Consider the following 20,150-nt stretch of genomic DNA (forward strand, 5'->3'; position numbering starts at 1 on the left):
TCTTGGATGTGAAAATCCAAAGAAAACTGCAGGAAACCAGCGAAAAGGACCAAAAACCACATGGCTGAGCGCAGCCAGGGACGTGGGGCACTGCCTAGAGTCAGCTGCTGATTGACCCGAGGAGAGCGAGCGTGTGTGCATGTGTGTGTGTTTGTGTACATACATCACCTTTACCAGTGAATTAAAGTTTTCGTAATGATAATTGTTTTCTCACAAAGTCCAGTTTGGTTTCTTTTTTTAAATAAAGTATTTAGTGTCATTATAGAAGAGGTGATGCACAGTAAGGATACAGCCCACCACTTGCAGTTGACTTCCAATGTGGAAAAAAAAAAACCCAAAAATGAAGTCTACGCTGTCTTACTAGTCAACTTATTTTATTCGGTGTTTTCCAACGGTAGTCAAATTCTGGTTTTTACCCCCATGATCCTTACATGCATGTTAGCAAAATGAATCTTGTTTTCTTACAATATAACATTCAACCTTCATTTGGTATAGATCGCTTCTGCATCAGCAAATATGCCTTCCTTTTATGTAATAAGGACTTCAGTCAAAAGAAAGGATTCTCTAATTTCACACCACTGTTGTTTCTGAACTTCATTTGTTCCTGAACCTGCTTTGTTGCAGAAGCAGATTTTTAAAGCCTTAGCCTGTCATCTTACTTTTTCAGAATTTGAAATGGTATTATGGACTTAATTCTGCTTTTATCACAACAAATGAGTAGTTAAGAATGACAATAATAGCAGTTATAAGGGTTCATTAGTGGGGTTGCATGAAAAAGACGGAGTTTATAGTGCCAAAATAATCTGAAATTCATGTCAGAGTGTTCTCACATGAAGAAACTACTCACTATTGCCAAATCTCAAATTAAGGAACTACTACAGTATCGCCAAAGGAAAATGCAACTAATTGATAAAATAAACAACAGGAAAAGAGCTAGTTAAATTCTTCTCAGTTCTCTGCAATTGAGAAACCTTTTCTCAATAATTTTATTGCTATTTAAAAATAGCGTTAGTTAAGATGAAGTGAGGTGCGGTAAGAAAAAGAGCTCACAGCACAGGCAGTACATAAACTCTCAGGACAGCTGTATATATAGGTTTGGACTCATGGAAAAAAAAATCCCTGTTTTCCAGTGGTTTATGGCCTTTTTTAATAAAGTATGAAAGTTCGTACCATGTATACAGAACCTAAGTGCAAGATCTTTTACAATTACCTAGCTAGATTTAGAGAATAGATACTAATTAAATGAAAGTAGTTAAGAGAGGTCAGCGCTGGGTCAGTTGTTTCAGAACTTGGATCACAACTAGGAAAATACACAGGAATCCTCTCGGCTGCTATAATGCCTGAAATACAGATGATGTAAAAAAAACCTATTTCTCAAAGATTGGTCTGACAGTTAGATGGAGAAGGAGACTGACTGCAATAAAAAGCAATTTAAGCCTTTAATGACATATAGCATAATCAGACTTTGACTTTTGTCCAGTTTTGAAGAGAAGACCAAGTTTAATTTCTTTACTGCGGTATTTGTCAATATTTTCCTATTGGAAATCATAATGAAAGAGATCTTGAATTCTGTTACTGTATATTTTTGAAAAGTGCTCCTTTTCACTGTGCATTTATGATTTTCCACATACCTGGAAATTACACTAAAGCATAAGTATTCACCAAAGTCGTAGAAAAGGCCTTGGGGGAATGAGCAACTTCTGAGTTCTAAAAACTGGGTGGGTTTTTTTCAATGAAACAGCTTTTTGCCCTTTTTTTTCTTTTTTGCTTTTTTTTAAGTAGTCTTTGTGTATTAGACATGTGTTTCTCCTATGTTCTAGTGTAAGAGCTCCCCAAAGGAGGAGTAGGTGCTCTGGTCTTTAAGCGATGCTGGATGCTCCAGCACTGCCCACTAGACGAACGGTGGGGGGCACAGGTACATAGTGCAATAAAACCGGCGATGGGCAAAAGGAGAAACGGGATTATGGTCACTCGGTCTAAGCTAGGAAAACTGCCTCTGGTGATCATCAATGCCATGTTCTAACATGTTGCCTACAGTAACTTCATAAAAACGTTTTCCTATGCTACAGCTTTCACATGTGTTTGGCTAAGACAGGCGGCGGCGCTTGGAAACGGCGATCCACACGCTCGGCTGCGTGGCTTCGCCGGCGTCGGAGCTGCCGTGCGCCAGGATCCCAACCCTGCAGACCACGCTTCCTCCATGAAAAGCCTTCCCTGGCAGTAAGCAAACACAGACTGCACCCCACCTCTGTTGCCTCTGCTTCCACTCTCTGAGCAGCCAATAATTATTTTTGTTTTCTAATCCAAACGCATCCATAAAACAAAGCAGCAGTAGTTCGTAGCGGTATTGTTGTAGCGTTAAGTGTTCTGAGTGCACGTGAGGGACCACACATCCCTACAGCTCATCTCCCTTATAAAACACTGTAGCTGTTCCGCTAGTGTAAGGCTTTAAAAATGCAAGTGTTAAAAAGAACATAAAGAATTGTGCAGTTATTGCAAAACACTTAACTATGTTACTAGGCAATTTCCTTTCGAATGGAGCTGTGAGGCAGCAATGCTCCTAGCCTGGCTCACCTCCCAGCAAGGCCTTCTGTAAGTCATGTCTACCTGAAAGCTGTGAATTTGTACATCAAACCGAAAGGCTTTTTGTTATTACACACTCACAAAATACGGGATTTGCAAAACAGTACAAAATGCACGCGTTTCAGGCTGATAGATAAATAGTGAGTACCTCTTACACCACGTGAAGGGAGTTTTCCTTAGTTTGAGAGCATGCTTGTTAAGCAATCATCAGTTTCGATAGATGTATCAGAAAGTGGCAGCATCCACATTTTAGCATCAATAAAAAAGGGTTGGGGAGGGATTAGAAACGTAAACACAAATTCTTGCAAGATAGCGAAGGGCAGGTCTCCATACTGGTTCTGCAGCGTTGAAGAGGGTTGTGTGAGCCCTTGGGTGGGATCGTGTGCCTCCGTGGTGGTAGCCCCGTGTCCTGCTGAGCACCGCTTGCAGCCCAATGCTTCCCAGAAAGCTGCAGGAACCCCACGCAGGGCGGTGATGGAGGACCCATCCTCTCAGGAGATTCTGCTTCTTTTAAAGGTTAGTCGGTGACACAATGGATGAACCTTTGTATTGGGGGGTTTCTGCCTCAGGTGCTAGGGAGTGCTCTCAATAGCTGCTGGTAAAAGAAGGTGGGGACTGCATCTGGCTAAGCTTGACTTCTCTCGTAGTGAGTGTTACAGGTCTTAACAGATACCTACTTTATTTTCTTTTGGGTTAAATCTGTAATTGGTTCTAGCATGAATGAGATTGGAACCTGTCCTTGAAAGCATCCCAACACAGTCTTCCTTTCAGTGACAGTGCAGGTATCTTGCATCACACAAACTGTATCGCCTGGCACCATCAGCTCCATTCTGATCTCCAGCATAGCCAAGGATTCAAATAGTATTTGTTGAAAGTGAACGCTGCACCCACTGCTATCACCTGTATTTATGAGTGGGCATGAAAACTGGGTCCTTTTATTTGGTTAGAAGCCTGGCGCTGCGTGGTGGTGAAGCATCCTCAACTCCTGGCTTCGGAGCAGGGAGTCACCCACCTCAGCCCCAGGCCCCACCGAAGGACCCCCCCATAGGCACTTCATTTTTAGGTGTAGCTACACTAAGGACTGCAGTCTGCCCTCAGGAAACGGGCACTTTTCATCACCGCTGCAAGTGACGTGCCCATAGCTGATGGCAGAGGTTGGCTGGAGGTGCTTTACAAAGGGCTTTGAATGTTTGCTTTGGATTGCTATTTACAGGCACTTCACTGTCCTCACACCTGTAAGCTCTTCTGCTCCTTGAAAAAGACCTTGTCCCTTAACTGAAAACCGACTGCTACTGAAGTACCTTCTGTTGGTTTGCATACAACTGGACATCAAACCTACGATATTAATTCAATGTAAACATATACCTCTTTACAAAAAGTAAAACACATAGTGCCACTCTAACCCTAAAGCCTAGAGCAATAAGAAGCCAATTCAAGCTTAAATACACGTTAAATAGCTTTGGAGTCAAATTAAATAAAAAGCTAAATTACAAGCATGTAAGATCTTTGCTGCTGATTCTTTTCTAGCCCCGGGTCATGCTTTACATCTTTGCGCTGTCTTGTTTTGGTGGTTCTGCTGATTGTGTTTCCGGTACTGAATATTTAACTAGGGAGAAAGAAAAAAAACAAATCATCAGTACAATAGCACACGATAGAAGCAGAGCACAAGCAACAGGTTCCCAGTAACTGGATGGCTGGAAAAGCTTTTGCAGCAGCCTTGATTATCTGGCACTGCAAGAAGGATCATGCTTTTCTTGTAAAAGACACTCTCGATGGCTGAAGACATGAAAGCTAAATATTAGCGGCGTCTGTTTGCAGCGTGAGCTCCTTGGTCTCTTACCACAGCTTTCTTCTGTGTGCAAAAAAGGGGGAAAACCACTGTGGTCGGTGTGTAACAAAAAGCCGCAGCATCACCTAAGTGGTGCCTTCATCAAAGAGACAGAGCAGCTCAGTACAGCACAAGGGACTTTAGGATAAAGTCCCTCAGTAAAGCTGCTTTTGTGGCCAGATGCAGACAGGGTAAGGCATGCAAGGTTCTCACCTTGGGGTTCCTCGCTTACAACAGCTTCCATGTTTTCTCCTTTCACATATTCCGCATTAAGTCCCTCTGAGAAGCAACAATAGAGAGCGAGATGGGAAGGTAGAAAGTCAAAACGATTTATTTGCTTTGATGCCTTAAAAACTCTGGTAATGGGCCTATCTTCTGTAAAAGCTAAGATGCCTTTTTGCAACCTCCTCTGCATTAACAGCGCTATAGAAACATCAGTAAACCACAGACAGAGAAAGCATTGCTGGATTTTAAAGTGATCACAGAGACTTTCCTACAAGGCACAGCTTCTAGCAGCAGCCCTTTTATTCTGAGTTTCTTGCTTCGTCTTTCTCATGCGAGGCAGCAAGGCTAATCGCTGTGCTAACACGCGCAGCTAGAAGTGCATGGGGTGGGTACGTCCCCCGGACGGGGCTGCACCTGAGCGTAGACAGACGGCATCATTCTCACTAAAAGCGAAGTTATGCAGAGCTGCAAGAAGCAGTTTCGAGCAGGGCTGTGGTGATGAAGCAGGATGCCAGTGGGGTGCCCAGTCCCGAATAAGTCCCTTATTGCAATGCAAAGAAGTCTGCAATGTTTGTAACAAGTGCAGCCCAGCCCAAAGGCAAGGCTAGGCGCTGCTGGGCAGGGTGTGCGAGGGGACAGGGGTGCCACTGCTCACCGGGGTCCCACTCAGGGCTGCAGAAGGTTAAGACTGTCTGGCATGTGCCATGGACCCCAGCCATCCTCTACAGCTCCTCTAAAGGACCTCTTTGGAGAGAGGCAAAGGGAGTGCTGGGCTACCTGCTGCATCCTTAGGGAGGGACCCCGGTGCAGGAAGGCCAAGGCAGTCCACGCTGCCATGCAACACACGCTTTTTAAGCATCTAAACTTGTTTACACATCTAAGTGCAGCGTGAAGCGTGGCAGGGACCCACTATGCCTCGCCACCAGGTTTTGATGGGGCTCATTCGTATCTCACAGGGAAGGAGGGAGGCGGGGAACGCTGCTGGCACCCAGTCAAAGCAGCGTGATGGGAGCCCTCATGCAGCAATGGGGCAGCTGCTGCATCCGAGGCACGCAGGAGAGAAGAAAAGTTTCTGCAACAGGCTAAAAAAATCCCATAAAACCCCATGCCAGCACAGACACTACAGTCAATGGCTGGCGAAGCCGTGGAGGTGGGAGCGGAGCTGTTGGAGCAGCCTGGTGGCTCCTGTCCTGCCGGCATGGCGCGCGGCAGAGGGACAGCAGGAGGCTGAGCCGCAGCCCAGGGCACGGCCAGCGAGCAGGAGGTGTGGTGTAAGGAAAGAAAGAGTGACAAAGAATATGCAGCAGCATTGTGCACATCCTTTAGACAAATTGGCAAATGCTCGTCAGAGGAGTCTCAAAAATGAGAAATGGAGCCACAAGCTCACCACCGCAGGATGGCTGGGCAAGGAAAAAAGCTGAGCCTGTTCCTCCGTGCTTCAAGTGAGTGGTCATTATACATCACCGCTGCCTCCTCCAAGACATGTGTTTTGCTGGGATAACACCAAATGCAATTTATGTTTTTCAATAAAAAGCCACTTTTGCAGTGGCTGACGGCTCTTAGATTTCTGTCATGCATTGCAATGCATCTAAGGCCTGACATTAGCCCAGCATGCCATGTCTGATGGCTTAAATTAATCCTCCTTTATAATTAACTTTAATTTCCTGCCGCCTTTCTGGGGCTTTGTGTCTCTCAGCTTCCCCCTCATCAAAGCCTTTACTTTTTTTTTTTTTTAAATTATTTATTCTTGCCAAAATATCATTTAAGTGGGGGGAATATACAAGGGTGTTTCATTCCATCACATTCATTTGACTTTTCCTGCTGATCTAATTTACCAAAATGTTCCTGTTTGTTTCAGGCACAACTGGGAAAATAGCACAATTCCAGCAGAAATTTCCAACGCTGAACACCCTTCCCCCAGAGCAAAGAAGACTCACAGGAGATTTCATTTGATTAATTTAAAAAGAGCCTCTTCCAGCTGCTTGCAGCCAGCCCATAATGGGTTGCAGGAGATCACCATGGCCAGGCTGGTGCCATGGGGTGAGGCTATGGGGACACCTCCTGCAATGCTGACACCCAGCCACTTTAGGGGGCAGCTGATGCAAAAGGTGCTTTCTGGGAATAGGCAGCTTTGCCGCTTAATTTGCACTTAATTGCAGTGATTGCTGCACACCTGCAGGAAGGTGGGGTGGGGTGGGGTGGGGTGGGGTGGGCTGTACCACCCACGGCTGCCTGCAGATGCTCACCCTGCTTCCTATGCTGCTGCTTGGTGAGTTTTTACCTCTTGCTGAGGTTTGGGGGCTTTGGGGGGTGGGGTGGTTTTTTCCATATTTACCCTGTTCGGTTGGTGGTTTGCAGGGGTCCTGGGGCTGTTGCTGGTGGTGGGTTCCTGCCTGTGCAGTGCCCAGCAGGGCTGGGGGGTGTCAATAACCCATGGCTGGGGCTCTGCTCTGCCAGCTCTGGGTTACTGCGTGCCCGACACCCCCTCCTGTCTCCAGGCTGGAGCACGGCCGCGGGGTTCAGGGGGACAGGCAGGTGGGTGTTTGCTCGGTGCCCCTCAGGAGGCGCTCGGGGGGGGACTTACGCTGGATGCTGAAGCAGAACTTCTTCTGCTGGTAGGAGATGTAGCTGGAGACGGCCCCAATGAGTGCCATGGCCAGGGCGCTGGCGATGCCGGCAATCGTCCCAGTCTCTGCCACTCTGCCTGTGGGGCGCAGAGAGCGGGATGCTGTGCGGCAGGGGCACGGGCACCACCCATCCCACCATCCCACTGCTGACCCTGCGGCCACAGTGCTACCCACCTCCGTCATAGTCGCTGTCGGTGCTGCCCCCGGCACCTGCAAGAGACAGGAGCCCGTCAGTGCCCCATGCCCGCTGCTGCCAGGCTGGCCGTCCGGGAGGGAGTGGGCGCGCACTTGTGGGGGCCGGCAGAGTGGCCCCCCAGGGCACCCCCAGGCTGGGTGAGCCTGTGCCCCACGGGGCAGGGTGCCCCCCCTGCCCCACACCTCCGCTGCCTGCCCGGGCAGCTCGTCGTCACCGTTACTTCTCTGAGGGGTCTGAAGTTGCTCTTCTCTCCCATCGTGCGTGGCTGGGGGGCGCTTTGGGGGGAGCCCCTGCAGGGGACCCCTCTGCCTGCACACCAGTTAACCTCACCTCTGCCCCCTCACACCTCCGCTGCTCTTGGCATCAAGAACAAACACATGAAACGCTGTCAGACAGATACACGGCGTACTTGTACCGTCACGGGGAGGCAACTGGCTAAGCTCCGTAATCTCAGGGAATCCTCGCTTGGCTTGGAGTCTGTTTTAACATGACCTTCCCTGGAGAAACTGGGCTGGGAGGAGAAGCTGCTGGAAGCTGCAGTCCTTACCCAGTCACATCCTGAATTTATGGAAGCAGGTCAGCGTTGTATTAATGCCTCCGATGTGGTTTGTCCTTGGCATGGGGATTCATTAAATGTTGATTGGACTTGTGGTGTTCATCTCTTTACTCGACTGCTTTTAATATTTAACGCTGTGGATCCTCGCAAATGCGCAGGCTTATCCGATGGCTCATTTTCCTCCCCGTTTCAACCATCAGTGGTCCTATGGTGGACGGTAACTGAAGGCTTCTGTCCTCTGGCGGTACAGAGGCAGGCTTTTGAGGTGGCAGGGGAGATGCAGGTCCCATCTGCCCTGGTGGCAGATGGAGCTGCAGAGCCTTTGCGGAATCAGAAGTGCCTCCAACTGCTGGCACAAGGTGTGACCACGGAGGCCAAAACCTGTGTGTTTCCCTGGCTCTACGGCTGAGACCCCCTTTCCTCGCGCATGCGCCCCGTCGAGCAGGCGAGCCCCGCACGAGTGGTCCCTAGGAGTCTGCTGATACGGTGATTATTGCTCAAGCTGCAGCAGCTACAGCAGACGAAGGGGTATAGGTCACTGCTTACCTTTCTTCTTGTCTGGGCTGTACCCGCCGTCCACAATGCTGGCCAGGTCGTCGTCTGAAAACCCTTTAAAAATAACAGCAAGAACAAATGGTGGTTGGCACCCGAAGGGGCACGCAGCCCCCTGCCACAGGCTCCATGTGTGCTCTGCAGAGGTGGGGGAGCTCACCCCTTCCACCTGTGTAAAGCCCAGTTTGCCCAGCAAAACACTGGAGCTGCCTTCCTGATGGAGCGAATGCAGCCAGAGCTGCCTAGGAAACAACGTAGCAGGAAGGAAAAATAGCGCGTGGCTTGCTTGGGATGAGAGGGATCCCCAAAACCGAGTGCCTTCGGATGGGCAGGGCTGGGAACAGGACTTTTGGGGTACTCTGGGTGGGGGTCACGTGCGAGCATCATGCACCTGGGGTGGGGGTGGCCCCCTGCAAGCCCCTGCTCCCAGGGAAACGTTTCTCTGCTGGGCTGATGGAGGCTGCTCTATTCATCTGATTATTTTCTCTAAAACTCCCCAGATGTTTTAAAGAGCTGTGAGGGGCTTTCTGTACAGCAGGGCCCAGAGCAGGGGTCTGCACACCCATTTAAACCAGCAGCTCCCAGCTATTCTGTCCCCTGCAAGAACAGGGACTGGTCAATAAGCAGCTCTGCTTCTCTCACAAATAGCAAATGTTAACAAAATGTTTAACCCCAAATTATTTTAAGCTCATAAAAGAAGTCATAATTGACTTTGAGTCTAGTTTGAAATAAATACCTCTCAAAGTTTAAATACTACTAGTTTTGTTGGTTGTTTTTTTTTAACTGAGATGATGGACGTATTTACAAGTTCATTAGGTGTTTTGGACAGACGCATTTACAAGTTCATTAGGTGTTTTGGCTGCTCAGCCCTGGCTGGCAGCGGAGGAGAGAGAAGGATGCGGTTTGTGCACATGGTGGCTGTGGTGCCGGGGACTGGGGTGCCCTTGCCCTGCCTCCGGCGAGCCCCTGGCAGCATAGCCTGGCCCGGGGTCCCGCAGGCAGCAGGGTCCCACAGGCAGGGACCCAAATCGCCTCCTCCCTGGAGGGACAGAGCAGCTCCAGTGGAAGAACTGAGCGCCAGCACATCTCAGTACAGGTGAAAAAGTTATCTTGGACATGGTTGTAGTGGGAATGTTTAATCCATGCAGGAGGGACATTGAGAAACACGGTCTGGGAATCAGTAGCTGCATGAGCGGAGCTGTTGAACCCCTTGGCTCTGGTCCCAGAGGGACCCTCGGGGTGCACTAAGGCGTGTGATGGGAGAGGGCACCCAAAGCCGAGCCAGCAAAAGGCTCCCTCTCCGATGCTGTGCCTTGGGAAGGGTTACCTTTGCCTTAACAGCCTGGAAAAGACGCTCTTATTCACCAGCTTACCACAAAAAAACAGATTTATGGGCTTAGTAATGAGTTGAAAAAGAAAAATAAACCCTGACTATGCCAGAACCTGGAGAAGTCCCAGGCAGTCCAGGGTACAGCAATGCCGGGGGAACACGTGTGCTGGTTTGTGACTGGTGCCACGTTCCAGCGGTTCAACACCTCAACCTTTCCTGCAGGAGTCTGAAACCTCAACAAGCCCAGAATATCAAAGTGCAGACAAGTCACCTAGTTAATACAATCTAATAAAATATGTGACTATTAATTACACGTGTGAGCAGGGTATACGGCCATCTCGACATCAATAAACTAGCCGTGCAAAGTCTGTTTTCTAGCTCAAGTGCTCAAGGGAACAATCCTCATAGACAAATGATTCATTCACTGGAGTATTTTAGAGATGGAAAAAAAAATCTCCCAGCCCATAGCGTATGTTATGCCAGGACTTAAGTCTGCTCTAGATTTATGTCTTGGCAATGGCTGCGAACCCCAACAGCACATGCCCTCGGTTAAATAGCTGTCAGGGATGGGGACGAGGGGGAACTTAACACTATCACCACAATTTAATGGGTCAGAAGAGACCCCGGGAAAGAAACCTGCAGACAGGCAACAGGTCGTTAGGCAGAGCCCCTCTCCGCCAAGGACCGCCGAGGCAGGGGCTCCTTCCCTCCCCGCAGCCCGGGTAGAAGGGACCGACCTACCTGCGGAAAATCCCTCTCCCTGTGCAGGCAGGGCACAGGCAGCAGGTGCTGGTGGCAGCGCCTCTGTTCCTGCTTGCTCCTGCCTAGCAGGGAGAGCCTGCTCCCCCGGCAGCTCCGGCAGGTCCCCGGGCACAGCACGGCGGGTGGCCAGCAGGATGGAGAGGGGACGTCAACATACCTTCACCTGGCCTTACGTCCGGCCTCCCAGCATCTTTCCCATCATTCTTATCATCAAGGGCATCAGCCAAGTCAAAATCCAAAGGATCCTTTGCTAGAAAACAACGCGGGCGTTAGTGCTGGCCACCGGCCGGAGAGCTCTGCAATTAATTATAAAATAATGTCTGCCATGTGGTTGGGTTTGGGTTTTTTTCGAGGTGTCTTACTAACAGTCTAGAGGCTGGAAATGGTGGGACGAGGGGCAGTGCCACCGTCACAGCACGTCCTGAAGCCTCTGCCTGCGCCGGCAGCAGAGCCAGGGCAAAGCCAAGGGGGCTCAGCAGATTGTGCTCACCTGGGTTAGGCTTGGGGGGGGCCCTCGTAGTTTTTGGCTGTTTGGTTGTGGTGGTGCGGATGACATCCCAAAAGCTGTTATCTGAAGGGAGCGGGGAAAAAAAGGAGACCAAAATGATGTCACCCTTCGAAACGTGTATTTGGACAAGCGCTGGGAGGGGAACCCCCTCCTGCAGGGATGCTGGGGCTGTGCTGGGGTGGTTCAGTGCTCTGGTTCCTCCACAGCTTCAGCTGCCTCTGACACCAGGGGCACCCCCTGCCCGCGGTGCCCCAGGGATGCTCCAGCCCTCGGTGTGGGTAGCAGGTGCCTTCGCAGAGATCCCCTGCGCCAGGGCACGTGTCAGCGGGGCTTGAATTTCAGAAGGGGACAAGCAAGGCTGCCAGGAAAATCCTTGCAAACACGCTGCCGGTGGGACACAGGCTGCATCCCCCTTGCGAGAGCTCTGCCTCCGCGAGGGCAGCTCCGTGCCATCCCTGCCAGCTGCCTGCGGCATGCAGAAGCAGGACCAGGCACTGCCGGAAAGATACTTCAGGATGTGCTACTTCAGCAACGGAATCTCCCACCTAGCAACAGCAAACAGCTCCATCCTGGTTAAAAATTTTTACAAATGCTGCTTGACGAAGCCCTCAATACGGCTCAGGCAGGGGTGTGTGGGCAGCGAGGGAGGGAGGAAGGTGAAATGCTGGTGCCAACTCTCCTGGCATGTCAGCGAGACCTTGGAGCATCTCTGCTGACCCTGCTATGATAGCAGAGCAGGCGGAGATTGTCACCTTTTAAAGTCACCTGTTGGTGGTAACCAAAACTTGCTGGAGCTCATCTGTCAACGCCTGATCCCCCTCCCAGCTACCGGGATGGCTCCTGGTTACCTCGGGGAGCAATTTCCCGCATCCGGAGCCCCACAGGCGAGCACGCATTTACCCTCCCCCGGCACAGGGAGCTCCGCAGTACCTGGTTTCCCCGGTCTGGGAAAGGGCTTTGGAGTTGGCTTGGCTGGTTTGGTGGTAGTCTCCAGAGTGGTGTCAAAGTAATCAGCCAAATCAAAGTCTGTTGCAGAGGAGAAGGGATCGTTAACATCCCCACCGTCTGTGAGGACAGTGTGAGGCTCTCGGCACGCGTCCCCTGCGCGGCAGCTCTGCAGGTGCTGTGCAAGCGATGCTGCACTGTGCCGGAGCCCACCAGCACCCACATCAGCGTGGAGCTGAAAAGAGTGTCCAACCACTCTGCTGCTGAGCCACAAGCTGCTGCAGAGCCTTCAGCCCACCCCCGGCCCGAGCAGCCCCAAATAATGCATTTGGGGGGAGACCTGAGAGATGGTGCAGATGAGAAGGTGCTGTGGGGATCGAGCCGGTGGCTGGGACCCGCTCTGCTCCCTGCGGGGCTGCCTGTGAGTGACCCTGGGCTGAGCAGACCACGCATGGGAGAGGGGCCAGGAGACAGGAACCCGCTGCAGGAGCCCCTCGGTGCCATCCCTCATCCAAAAAGCGCTCCCCGGGACAGCAGAAACTTGCCGAGACAAAGCCTTGGCCTCGGCACATGTCCATTTCCCGGGGAGAGTTTATTGGATCAAATGGCCTCTTGTTCGGGCTGCAATCCAAACGGTGAAGCCCTGCACGTGCTTCTGGCACTTGGCTTTTCTTGTCCCCAGCAAAGACCACCAAGGCCAAGGAGCTGGACAGCCGGGTTTGCTTAAATCTGTGCCAAGATCCTCATGCAGGGGCACGTGGATTCACTTCTGAGCACTTCCCCACCGCAGTTTGTTTCAGGCTCCTCTGGCAGGGTTGAGCAACCCTCAGCTCTTGTGACCGCACTATATTTAAGTATGTTTGGCCAGAACTGAGCCAGAGGAGCTGCCAGTAATGAAACCCGGGTGTATTTAAGGGAGCTTCCTCAGCCAGGGCAGATGCTGTGCAGCCGGCCAGCCAGCACATCTGACAGGCACAAACAGTCGGAGAGACTTTCTTCCCTGGATGGGGAAATGTCACCAGTCTGGGCCTTCCTGCGGAGGTCAGGGTTATCCCGGAGTAAAAAAGGGAAGGAAAATATCCTGTGGGCTCTCTCCTGGAAGGAAAGCTAGCAGGTGCCATGCAGCCAGAAAAAAAAAGCCCTTGTATAGCTGAGCAATGATTTGTGTCTTTTCCATTAGGATACTGCAAAGTGTGCGAAATTTAGCCTTGGTCATAAATGCTCCACTGCCATTCGCCTTCAGCACGGACAGAAATATCAATATTGCATTTAGTTTGGTCGTGCGGGAGGAGTGCACATCTGCGTGCTGGCACCAGCTTGCTCACGGGCAAGTGGTGGTGTCCCAAAGCCTCTGCTAAGGCAGCAGCACCCAGCTGCGCAGGCACAGCCTGTGGGGGGCTTGCACGGTTCGAACCCCTGTGGGAAGCAAACCCCGCGCTGTGCTTAAGCGATATGCACTCAAGAAGGTCTCACCTGCCCCACCTGCTGCCGGCTTTCTGGGACCCTTGGGAGTGGCTGTGACAAAACAGACAGGGAAGAAAATGTTAGTAGTCATGGGCATCTCTGAAAATGTTTCACTTCTGGTTTGAGAATAAATAGCAAAGGTTTCACCACGAGCTTTCCAGCTGACCATCGCTGCTCTGCATTTGTAAGCTCAGAGCTACAACCCCCTCCCCCCCAGGATGTGTGGCCACAGGGAGCAGGACCCCCTGTGCGCCGGGGCGAGCAGCCGTGGCACCGTGCGGGGCTGAGCCCGGTGCTCTGCAGGGCACAGCTGGGGCCGGTGGGCCAGCATCCTGGCAGGACAGCATCCCAGTGGGCCAGCATCCCGGTGGGCCTGCATCCCACCAAGTGGAAAGGAGAGCTGTAAGAAACTGCTCCACATTAAGACTCCTGGAGACAGCAGCAAAGAAAGTAAGGTCAGACACCATACAGAACAGCATGGAAAACAAGAGTAAGCTGCCCGTGTTTTGTTGTCCCCTGCCCGGCTGGTCAGTCAAATGACAGGTAATTTCCAGTACTGCATTACGTATGGGAGGTTCTCCGTCAGCTGGAGGAATTTTGGTGACACCCCAATACTCAGATCCCAGCTCCCCTGGATGCTCCTGGGCTAAAAAAAGCTACAGTCAGCTTTCAGAGGGGTTGATTTTTAATTTTTTTCACCCCCTGTAAAACACTACCTATTAATAGTGGCTAGAATTACCAAGTATATGAATAAATTATGAGCAAGAGTTATGGCTGCTCTCTTCCCATTAATTTCCATTTGCGCCTCTGAATACTGGAGTGCTTCTGCTGGGCTTCATTTCCAGTGTGCGGGTACGGTTTGATGTGACCCGACTCCAGACCCTTCGCTTGCTTTTATTCCAGGGATGATGCGATGAAGATCCGATCGGGATGCAGCAGCTGGGGGGGCTGGGGGGACAGCGCTGCCTCTTCCCCTGGCTCACAGCTGGGGCTCCAGCCTGGGGAAACGCCACTTCCCCTCTGCGTGAGGTGGCTGTTAGACACTTCTAACCAAGTCTCTCCACATACTGTAGTAAAGGGCTTGCAAAATCCTAGATGCGATCCCTCGGAGCTGTGACCAAGTCTGATACCCCACGGTCTCCCATCCCCCTCCCGCTGAACCCCGCGCGCCACAGGAGAGATGCACGGAGCATCCTGGCTCTTTATTCCTTGTAAACTCCAACATAACACAGCACAAGTGTCTGTGTGTTGTTAGACTGCAAAGTAACAGGTTTCAAACCCTGTTCTAGCTTTCGCTTAAATACTCGCAGGTGTATTTTGTGTGATGGCAGAGGCCGGTGTCACTTGCAGAGCGCTCCCCGCTGCTGCCCAGCTGGGCGCTGGGTCTGGGGATGGTCACCCTGGGTGCACGGGGTGGGGGGCAGGCAGCGAGGGGTCCTGGGCACTGGTGTTTGCAACACCTCCCCCGTGTCTCCGCAGCAAAGGGGGTGTCTGGGTGCAGACCACCCGGCTCAGCCCTTGGTGCAGGCGAGAGCTGTGCTACATGCCCTGGGGTGCGAGACGAGCCCCTTCCCATCGGCTGCACCGCGGGCAGTTCAGTGGTCTCTTTTGGGTGCCAACTGAGAGCTGCTCCACTGAATGCCCCCCCCAGGGTGGTGCCAGCCCCCTGCCCTCGCCCCTGTTTCTGCCAGGCCTGAGGCTGAGCTCTGCCAGGCACTGCTGTCCCCTCAGCGGCACAGCCCAGCCCTAACCTACATAAAAATGATTTATTTCAAAGCCAAAGATTAAATCCCAGCACGCCCTCAGCATGGCACCCCCTTCAGAAATGAGCTTCCTTTGGCTGATGGGTTACACACTTGAAATTAAGCGAAGCAGCCAGCCAACATGCCGTCTGCCTTCCGTGGGTGCCACGTTGCAGCGGGACCAGGGATGGACCCGGCACTGCCCCAGCCCCGCCAGGTCGGCGGGTTGCCCTCCCCGGCTGCAGAAGGAGAGCGGTACTGCGTTAGCTTCCAAGCAAACGGGGTCATGTCTGATGGTGTTATTAATGAATGCAAAATAGGATGGTGTTATTAATGAATGCAAAATAGCCAAAAAGATGCATTCATTCCATGTCATTGCTCTGTGAAAGCACCAGTGTGCCTCTGTGGTTTGCTCATGGGAATCGGAAAGCGAAGCGCACACGGTCAGCAACCAGCTTCTCCAGGACTATCCCCCATCCCACCTGCTGGCAAGCCCAGCCACTGTGTCTCCCCAGGGAAGAGGCAGCCCATATCCACCACCCTCCCGCCAGCATCAGATCCCAAAGAACAAACTGCAGCTATTAACGTCTGTATGTTTCCTCCTCTTTAAAAGAACAAATAAATGTGACTTACGTCGCTTGGTGCTGGGGCCGAACAGGGCATCTTCTAGGTTGAAGTCATCTGCGTCATCCCCATGACCTGGAGACAAAGAACCAGCACTGGTTGTACTCGCTCCACACAATGTAAAACACCTTTAAATACGGCGTGGCTAGACTTGTTTGCTCAAATTGCTTCAGTTTTTTGCTGTTTTTTCCCAAACCTAACCCATCACTGGTGATGAGGAAGACATCAGCCTTCTCCGAATGCTGTGACTGTTAAATTGCAGAGCAGTCATCTCTGGATTTTCCATTTGTCTGCCCTAATGGATGTGGTATAAAAACACATGCTATGCTTAAATTTGTCAAGGAGAGCCTACCAATTCATCTCTTGAGCTGCCACTCATCTGTGGCTGTGCTCACGATTACACATTTGCTAAACACCACGAAAACATTGGGACAGCGCAGACAAATTCAGTGAAAAACAAAAAAAGCTATGCACCTCTTCTTCACAAGCACCTTCCAACATCAAAGGCTTCGTATGAAACCGCTGCTGCTGGCTGCCATGCGCAGCTTGGCATTTTGGAGACCGCCTGCATCACTGCCTTGGTAACGCAACCCAGGACCAAACCCCGTCCCAGGGACACACCTGGCAGACACAGGCAGGTTTTTACGTTAGAGATGCCTCGCCACAACTCCAGTCACTTTATAATATCCTGGGGATAACTCGGCGCTATGCCGTGTTCTCCTGCGATAGGGCCAGCTAATCCTTCCCTTCTCTGTCTTTTTTTTTTTTTTTTTTTTGCATCGCGTTAATTACTGTTGACTTACCCTAGTTCTGAATGTATTTGTCTTGATAAATTCATGCTTTTACATCTCAGAGCATGCTGAGTAATTAATATCCTTTGGGTTTGCTAAGTACTGCAGCACTGCAAGAGAACATTAAAATGGCTTTCCTCTTATTCCTACTGCTAAATGGATTTAGCTATTGCCACCTGAGCTCCAGTGTGCTTCATGAATAAATTTAAAGCTTTACTGACAAGGACAATAACAATGGGAAGGCACCAGTCCATCAGAAAGCAGGTATCAGCATTTCGGTGAAAAACTTCTACCGAGAGTGGTCACTAAGTACTGCAACACCTCCAGCTCCGGTTTCACTTACTCACACATCACATCTCGTTTTATTTGCCGTCTGTTTAAATGCACACTCGGCAAACCTGAGGGTGATTTAAATGCAGGCTTTGTGGCTGGGAAGGTGCCACGGGCTTCTCCCCCCTGGCAAGGCGCTCGGCGTTAAGCTACTGCTGGGTGTGTGTGTGTGTGTAACACAGGGCCCAGCCCACGGCTGTGTTCCCCATGGAGATGAAGGATGCCACTTCCCCTGGGAGCACAGAGGAACGGCTGGCAGAGGGTGATGCCCCATTGCAGCTGGAGCCCAGTCACCGGGTGAAATGTGCGGTGTGAGGCGTGCGGACGAGCCCCTGGCTTGCTTGGCACCCTCTGCCTCCCCGCACACCCCTCCGACCCTTTGCCAAAATATTTGCCTCTTGGGCCTTATTGCTGGGGGAATTTTGGCACCGTGAGACTGGCGATGGTCTCCCGCTCCAACAGCCCGGACGAAGCTGCGGGGTTTTCAAGTGGTGTGTCACGACAAAGGAGCAAGTAAGGAACATGCAAGACCATCCATGGTGCCGAAGAAACGCGTGCCCAGCTCTAGCACGTGCATGGGTTGCTGCTGAACCACCAGCATGTCCCTGTTGAGATCCCACAAGCTCATTACTGCTGTGGCCAGCTGTCCCAAGCCTGCTTCTCCAGCAATTTCATGCAGGCTCCCCTTCCCAGTGTGGCTTTTTCCACAAACTTTACTGGATTTTCAGGAACCAGCAGGGCTCTGTCATTATTGTCCATTTTAAACTGTCTTTAAACCAAGTTGGACAGGGGAAACGGCAGCACATCTGGCGGGATGAGAAGCATTACAAACCCGGCTGGGGGAAATGCGCTGTCACCGTGTTTCATTTCAGTTCCCCCTGGCTCCGCAGCAGGCAGGGCGAGCTGGCAGGAGGGTTATAGTGGCAGCACCAAGACTCGCATTGGTATGCTAGGAGCCATCCCTTCGGCCTCTCCCCCCCTCCCCCGGCTCTACTCCTTCTGCTCTCTGTGATTAAGTAAATGTTAAGGGCGCCGATCTGCTGCGTGCCGAGCCCTGCTGTTAGTGCATCCTCCCTGCGCTTCACCTGTGGTGTAGGAGCCCAAATACCAAGCGAGGGGGAGCAGGCGGCCCTGGGGGTGAGTGCAGCTCGCCCGTTCTTCTGCTGAAGGGCTGCGAGTGTTGGGGGGCTGCATGGAGATGCCCCACCAGTGGGGCCACAGGCCCTGCAGGGAATGAGTGCCCTGAAGAACGGGGTCCCCCCTGCCTGGCTTCGGGGGGCTCACCAGACCCGCCGGCTGAGCAGCACCTACACCACCCTGGGTTTGGTGACAGCTCCCCCAGCATCTCTGCCCACAGGGCAAGAGGAGGGTGCCGCTTCCAAAATCAAAACGCTGGCTGGCACACGAGTGGGGCCAGGGGGGCGAAAGGTGCTCAGAGCCCCCTGCCCTCACAGGGCTGATGTAAACCCACTAACGTGCCTGGGCTGCAGCTGCACCCAAGGGGAATCCCCGCCGGCGGGGAGAGGCGTGCAGGCAGCCTGCGTGAAACTTAGGAAACCTGTCAACGCACTGAATCACCCACTAACATCTTCTCTAGTAGCTGCAGCGCTTGGCACAGCCTGTTTCCCAGGGCTTTCCCACCACTGCCCATGGCAAACCGATATCCTTTTCCAGGGCGATTTAAACCCAGGAATCCCTTAGGTGTTGGCAGGGACTAATAATAGATTGCCAGTTAATTGAAGCTGACAACACCTTTATTTCATGCAAAGGGTGTTATGGAGACGTATTACACCTTTTATGGATCAACAACTGAGCGCTGCCGTCAAAGGCACGCAAACTTGCCTGCTCGCTCCGACAGATAAGAGCTGAACGCTCTCCGCCTTATTCTTTTATTCCGTTATTAAGCAGTAACAAATGCAGCACTTCACAGCCAGATGCTTAAAACCCAACCGGCTCTCGGTACGCATGTTTACCTTACAAAGGCAGTTTTTCAGGAGGCAGCACTGCTGCTCCCTGCATCGTCTCATGCAAATCCCTTTGCTCCTGGGGCCCCAGTCCCACTCTGCAACCACTGGAGAATCGGGTCTCCCAGGCTCCCAAAGCCCATCCTCTGATAGGAACCCACGCACAGCATGGAGTATCTTTAATATTAGGGGTTTATACATTCTGGAAGAAGCTGAGGCACATTCCTACATACAAGAGTTCGTAGGCAGCCCGCTGCTGAGTTGCAGAGGTGTTTGTCTGTGATGTGGCCAGGGTCATGCGTGCCCTGGCGTTCACCTCCCCTGAAGGACGCACCCACGCCGCCTGCAACCTGTTGCAAGAATACAAAACCACCGGCATGCAAAATCATCCTCCGCTGGTTGCTCGGTGCTGGGGAGCAGTATGTGAGCTTCGCTGGGGTTAGCAGGCTAGTTTGAGGGCTGGGGGGGATGTTGACCACCCTTGCACGGGGTCCTTGGAAGAGATCTTGTCTCTGGCTGCTGGGAGAAAACGCACATCCCTAGAGGCAGCTGGGAGGTGGTTCAAGCCCTGCGTGTCATGCTGGCTGGCCAAGGGCACTAAGCATCCACTGCAGGTCCAGGGCAGGGGGGGAATGGGCAAACAAGACATGTTCTCCTTATTTTCCTTTAGTATGACAATCAAAAGAAACCAAGGTGGGACATGTCACACTACCTAATACGAATCCCCCAGCACCAGCGGGGGAGGTGGGGGGACCCCAAGGCTGCAGCTGTGCCGGGTGGAGGCTGTGAAACAGAGGTTAGAGTTATGGCCGAGCTGGCGCCGCAGGCTCCTCCGCCTCTCGCCAACTCCCTTCGCCTTGCCGGGGGTATTTTTAATCAGAGCTAGCTGCTCTTTGAAGGTAGAAGGGTTTTGTGCCTTAATGTATTCTCTCCTCATTATTTTCTGTAGCAGGCAGCTCAAATGCACAATTGTACTCGTCAGCTTTTTAGTTTTTACAATTATATATATATTCTAATTAAGCCCCACTGTTTGACAAAGCTTGAATTACAGTATCGTAATTCACACCCAGTATATTGCTATATTGCACCCTGTCTGCAGCACTCAGAGCGAGGTGTATTCCAT

The 20,150-nt window shown here is 51.7% G+C and overlaps 1 protein-coding gene across 1 annotated transcript in view; it reads right to left on the bottom strand.

The window, feature by feature from the left end:
• Nucleotides 1-357: 357 nt before the first annotated feature.
• CD99L2 (CD99 molecule like 2) overlaps nt 358-20,150 on the bottom strand; it is a 32,868-nt gene continuing 13,075 nt past the window's right edge. Inside the window, exons 2-11 of the mRNA XM_080365823.1 lie at nt 15,952-16,017; nt 13,586-13,627; nt 12,098-12,193; nt 11,150-11,230; nt 10,817-10,909; nt 8,562-8,624; nt 7,438-7,473; nt 7,221-7,340; nt 4,625-4,690; nt 358-4,189 (exon numbers count right to left, since the gene is read on the bottom strand). Coding sequence (XP_080221949.1) covers nt 4,125-4,189; nt 4,625-4,690; nt 7,221-7,340; nt 7,438-7,473; nt 8,562-8,624; nt 10,817-10,909; nt 11,150-11,230; nt 12,098-12,193; nt 13,586-13,627; nt 15,952-16,017 — 728 coding nt within the window. The 3' untranslated portion in view covers nt 358-4,124. The remainder of the gene's footprint in view (nt 4,190-4,624; nt 4,691-7,220; nt 7,341-7,437; nt 7,474-8,561; nt 8,625-10,816; nt 10,910-11,149; nt 11,231-12,097; nt 12,194-13,585; nt 13,628-15,951; nt 16,018-20,150) is intronic.

The sequence above is a fragment of the Falco punctatus genome (assembly GCF_963210335.1).
Source record: "Falco punctatus genome assembly, chromosome: 15".
In the NCBI taxonomy this organism is placed as follows: domain Eukaryota; kingdom Metazoa; phylum Chordata; class Aves; order Falconiformes; family Falconidae; genus Falco; species Falco punctatus.